This window comes from Neoarius graeffei, chromosome 3 (assembly GCF_027579695.1).
Source record: "Neoarius graeffei isolate fNeoGra1 chromosome 3, fNeoGra1.pri, whole genome shotgun sequence".
Classification (NCBI taxonomy): domain Eukaryota; kingdom Metazoa; phylum Chordata; class Actinopteri; order Siluriformes; family Ariidae; genus Neoarius; species Neoarius graeffei.
Genome location: NC_083571.1, coordinates 77,190,083 through 77,196,082, shown reverse-complemented (window position 1 = coordinate 77,196,082; position 6,000 = coordinate 77,190,083). Strand labels below are relative to the sequence as shown.

At 39.0% G+C, this 6,000-nt stretch overlaps 1 protein-coding gene across 1 annotated transcript in view; it reads right to left on the bottom strand.

The window, feature by feature from the left end:
• Window positions 1–1,512: 1,512 nt before the first annotated feature.
• The window catches only part of tnfrsf21 (tumor necrosis factor receptor superfamily, member 21), a 44,814-nt gene continuing 40,326 nt past the window's right edge, over window positions 1,513–6,000 (bottom strand). The window contains exons 5-6 of the mRNA XM_060916030.1: window positions 5,034–5,247; window positions 1,513–3,248 (exon numbers count right to left, since the gene is read on the bottom strand). Of these exons, the coding sequence (XP_060772013.1) occupies window positions 3,019–3,248; window positions 5,034–5,247 (444 nt within the window). The 3' untranslated portion in view covers window positions 1,513–3,018. The remainder of the gene's footprint in view (window positions 3,249–5,033; window positions 5,248–6,000) is intronic.

Genomic DNA, 6,000 nt, shown 5'->3' with positions numbered 1-6,000 from the left:
GTTTGAATCCCTAGAACAACATGAATGGCTGAAGTGCCCTTGAGCAAAGCAACTGATCCCCAGGTTGCTCTGGATAAGAGTGGCTAAATGCCTGTAATGTAAATACAAACTAAAACAAGTATTTTAGTAATTATTTTATCTGTTACAAACAGTAAAAAACAGAGTTTGTAGCTACTTAAAAGATTTTCTGAACTGAACCATATTATGTGGGTGGTTTTTTTTTTTTCAACTGGAATACCAGGACATACCCACCTGCCCTGCTCTGTTTGTTGTGAACTTCATTGACCCCCACCCCATCACCCCCTCCAAATATATCATCATCTCATCTCATTAGCTGTAGCCGCTTTATCCTTCTACAGGGTCGCAGGCAAGCTGGAGCCTATCCCAGCTGACTACGGGCGAAAGGCGGGGTACACCCTGGACAAGTCGCCAGGTCATCACAGGGCTGACACATAGACACAGACAACCATTCACATTCACACCTACAGTCAGTCTAGAGTTGCCAGTTAACCTAACCTGCATGTCTTTGGACTGTGGGGGAAACCAGAGCACCTGGAGGAAACCCACGCAGACACGGGGAGAACGTGCAAACTCCGCACAGAGGGGCCCTCGCCGGCCACGGGGCTCGAACCTGGACCTTCTTGCTGTGAGGCGACAGTGCTCACCACTACACCACCGCGCCGCCCCCACCTGCTACTTACAATGGATAATGAATGAATGACTGCTACACTTAAACCTTATAACATTTGTATTAGCAACTGTGTGGATGATAATTTGGCTGAATGTATATACAAGTAGTGACCCTTAAATATCTACAGTGCCATGTGATCAAGACATGTACAGCATTTGCAACATTGCCATTGCTGAGAAAGAGAAAAGACCATAAGCGTCTTTTTCCCAAAAGACGCTTATGGTGCACTTGACTTATATTTAGTTTTATATAATCTTAGAGTTTAAATCATCACTGATGCTCTTTGGGATGGTGATTGAACTTCACAGCACTGTTTACTGTTACCTACCTATATGACATCATTACGATAAGTGTAGTCAATTGTTATATATGCACACAGATGTGCCACATGGTAATTGAGGAGAATAAAGTGGTGGAAAGTTTCCTCATATTTGCTGTTGTTGATCTGAGGCTGAAAGCATGAAATTGAGGATCCAGGTGGGGTTTTTTGAAATACAGTAAATATAATTAGTCATACTGTAGTATGTCATGAGAAAAGGATCTTTACATTGAGTTTTTATTAACTGTCATAAGCAATAGGCCTAAATGTAGACAATGAGCAAGTGACAAGAAACCTGCACAAAAGTATACTAACTCGTTTCAGTTAACTGAACTGTATACTCAATGTGGATATATAAGGTTATTTGGTGTATCACTATTATCTTCTGCAACACCTAGATGCTTGGGTTACAAGCTTTTTCTAAATTAGCATTTAGTTTGACACAGCAAAGACACAATAAAACCCAATGATGTAACAAAAGTTTTCATTTTAATTGGTCAGTCATCAATCTCTCATCTTACATAATAGTAAATATATTGGTTACATGTTTTAGGGCTTAAAACTGTGACCGGAAATATAATGTTCATACTTGTTCAGCTTCATACTTTTGACACATTACATTTTATTCTATGCTTGAGTTTCTATCTGTTGATTACAATCCAGCAGAAGTCATAAAAGCTGCCAGTATGCTTCCCCAACACTTTTTTTTTTTGACAGTCAACGAAAGGTCAAGTAATCTTGTGCACCATGTTGTTAAAAAGGAGGTGGTATGAGTGCCAAAATTTGATGTTTCAACAACTATGTAGTTACATCTAGCTCACTAGATAGATTCTGCCTACCACATCTCATCAGCTGAAATACAAACTATATGAACAAAACTACTTCCTATGCCTCAAGTTCCAGTGTTGCTTCTGCCATTTTGAACTGGGGTTCAATAAAAAGGGTCACGTATGTTTGTTGTTCATTTCTTAAAGAAGCACAGACCAATTCTTCAGTCATGAATGATGTGGCAGCCAGTAGTGTTGCTTTGAAATGCCCTTTAAAATCAACTTGTTATACAAAGCTGCAACAGCAGTACAGTCAGAATTAACACATTTTGGCAGAATGCTGTAGGATCAGGAACTAGGTTTAACTGTTACATCAATACCAACGAATGCTCTTACTCTTAGACGTCGTGATGACAAGTGTGAAAGAATATGCTGCAGTTTAACAGATGGTACAGCGTAAACACAAGGTGTCAAGGCAAACAGTTCACAAAATGCTACAGAGGACTAGCAGCTTTTACTTTGTAGAAACCCCTGTGTGACCTTTCTAGCTTGCATGTAAAAGACAGTAGACAACATGGCAGTTTTTCAGGGGCTGTGTAAGCATATTTTTATTTATTTGCCCTTATTTGTCCACTCTAAGAGCACCTGTATGTAGCCATTAAACAGCTCTATAGTCGGTCCTAACTAGCCTCCTCGATCTTCACCCTACTGATTTTAAAAAGCCAAGTTAGTCAAGTAAATGTTCTATCTTCTATTCCCAGCTGGGAATTAAATAATATATCAAGCATGTTTGTTGTTCATTTCTTGGAGAAGCGCATTCACATATTGATAGATCAATTCAAGTAGAAGTACTACATGCATATCTTTAGGCTTTACTGATTAGGCCTTTTTTGTTTGGCAGAATGCTGTAGGATCTACAACTGAGCTTGCAAATCACCTAACTAAAGTGTCAATTACATTAATGTACATTAGTTTTAGACATTGTTGAGGCGTGAATATGCTGGTATGTTACAGCATTATGAATGTGCGACTAGAATTCATCAACCAAACAAGAAGCTCTAGAGTGTAAAGAGGATAATGCATAAAAGCTACATTTGGCTAGCAATGGCTTTTAATACGCTTCGAAACCCTTGTGTGACTTTTCCAGAAGTCTTGTGTATGTTTGTTTGTCTGCCCTTCTCTTGCTCTCTGTCTCGTTCACTCTATGCAAATGTCTATAAGTAGCAATGAATGAAACAAGTCTATAGGAGATCAGGCAAGTGGCTGTACACGGAGTCAAGCAGCGTCTGGCTGGCCTCTTGGCTCTTGACTCCAGCAATCTCAAACAGACGGTCCAGCTTGTCCTCAGCCATCGGTATCTCTTCAATCACATGCAGCTCCTCTGGGTTAAGGATGTGCAGCATGTCGTCAAAAATGGGCTGCAGGTCACATGGGTCGAGTCGCACCTGCCGCAAAACCGTGTCCTTCTTTTCTGTTGGAAAATATAAGGAAGAGATCAAATGGCTATTGAGATAGTAAGTGAATTGTGGTATTATTATTATTACTACTACTACTACATTTGCGAGGAAACTACTATATCTAAATTGTACTGCTGAATATGTCTTAAAACAATGCAATGTTGTATGTAAGAGCACAAAGAATCCACAAGGAGGAAGCATAAACAAAGCAAGTTCACTTTTACGTACATCCTTTTAGGTATGTGCTTGTTCTCTAAATGGGACGTTAGTCTCATTTTGTCCTTTTTGTGAGTCAGGAATGTCTGTGTTTTAATCCCTACATCACTGACCAAAACCCACAGTGCAAATCATTTTAAATCAAATATTATATTATTCAGCTTGGTTTTAGATGCCTTTCCTCAATTCAAGCTTTGTATTTTCCATTTCTATTGGCATTGGAATTTGCATCTTTTTGTTCACATAAAGTCAGAAAAAAAACATATGAATCAAAATTAACATGTATTTATACTAAAATTTTACAAAAATATGACCACAAAAGATTTAAAAGTGAGTAGATTTTTCAAATTGATGATTATTACAAATCACTTTCACAAAGCAGCCCCCAAATGTAATCTCCCATCGTGTTCTCATTATATTGTCTTTGGTAGTGGTGTTCAAAGTCCAGTATATCCTGGTGGAAGTGCTCACCTTGGTCCTTTGCCTACGCTTCCATGTTCTCCTTGAATTTATCAAGATAAGCATCAGATGCTTATAGCCTATTAATGTCATCTAAGAAAAATATGCTGAAATGTTTCCAGTTAGGCTGCTGGAACTAAACTAAACTACCGTAAACTAAACTAAACTGGTGGACTTAAGTTATTTATATTTACTGGAAAATTTTAGAAGTCTGGAAATTTTCAGGAAAATAGATTGGGAATGTTATGGAAAATAACATTTTGAAATTTACCTATTTTTCTGAACATTTCCAGACTTTTAAAACTTTCTAGGACTTTCATCTGCTATTTTTTTTTATTAAAATGGTTGAATTTGCATCTTTTCATTCACATAAAATCAGAAAAAAACAACATATTTTGAAATTTACTTGTTTTTACTTACTTTATGTGAATGATAGGACCAAATTCAGCCGTTTTCTCAATGAAAATAGGTCAATTTAAAAAAAATTTCCCTGCTGTCCTGGTCACAAAAGCAAAGTTTGAGTTAAGGGGTTTGGGTTGTTTAAGGGGTTTTGGATGTTTAAGGGATGTAGCCTTCTAAAGCGGTTATACCTGCAAACCTTTCTAAAAGAGAAACACTCTGTGGTTGGTTTCTACATTTACAGTTTTCACAAAAGAAACACACCAGAACCCTCCCCCCCCCAAAAAAAAAAAATCTTTTGTGGTCATATTTGTAATATTTTAGTATAAATACATGTTAATTTTGATTCATATGTTTTTTTTTCTTTCTGACTTTATGTGAACAAAAAGACGTAAATTCGCCCTTTTTCTCAATATAAATAGGTCAATTTCAAAATACCTATCTCTTGGTCACAGAAGCAAATTTTGTTTGGATTAATAGACTTTTTTTATACTTTTGAGACATAGGATTTATTATTTATTTTTAGGATTTTCATTACTATAACACATCAAAAGCACCTCCATGAGGGGTGGGAGAGTATCCGGCATCAAATCATATTAAGTTATTGTGAACTCTTTAGAGATACTAGCATAGGATTCAACAAAAGACCCAGACACACTTTAGCAAATCAACAGTAACTTCCTTAGGTGTCTTCAAAGTGGCCTTAACTGACCTAGTGCACATACCTTTGGTAATGAAAGAGCCAGTGCGGCTCAGGGCTGAGTCTTTGCTTGAGGTGGAGTCACAGCGCAGCAGTGGCTCAGACTCATCAGTGAAGAAGCCTTTGGTGCGGTCAAAGGGAGAATGCTCCACTGTCAAACCCAGTGTATCCAGAGGTTTATGGCTGGGGCTGGTGCCTTGGCTTACATTCATAGATATCATCAGCTGGTTCAGGTCAAACTGCAGTGGCACAAATATAGCATTTAATCTTAATAAGGTGCATTAATTGTGAAGTTCAACGATGTGTTTATTCCTCATGGACAATTTGTCATTAATTTCTCGAAGCACACACAGCCATGCCTTGGGTGTTGCCCCAGGATAATGATCTCATCTCATCTCATTATCTCTAGCCGCTTTATCCTTCTACAGGGTCGCAGGCAAGCTGGAGCCTATCCCAGCTGACTACGGGCAAAAGGCGGGGTACACCCTGGACAAGTCGCCAGGTCATCACAGGGCTGACACATAGACACAGACAACCATTCACACTCACATTCACACCTACGGTCAATTTAGAGTCACCAGTTAACCTAACCTGCATGTCTTTGGACTGTGGGGGAAACCGGAGCACCCGGAGGAAACCCACGCGGACACGGGGAGAACATGCAAACTCCACACAGAAAGGCCCTCGCCGGCCCCGGGGCTCGAACCCAGGACCTTCTTGCTGTGAGGCGACAGCGCTAACCACTACACCACCGTGCCGCCCAGGATAATGATGTCGAGTAAAACTGAATGTCACATGTAAGTAAGAAAACAGCAGTTGAGGAGCATAAGAATTAGAACAAATTTTGTTAAAAACACACCGGTGAAAAGGATGCCTCGCATTTGTCCCTGGTTATAAATCTGTAAGTCTTGCTGTGACCCTGTTTGGATAGATTTCAAAATCGAATTGAATTTAATCTGCTAGGTACAATGAAAAGTTCACAAAAATCCAAC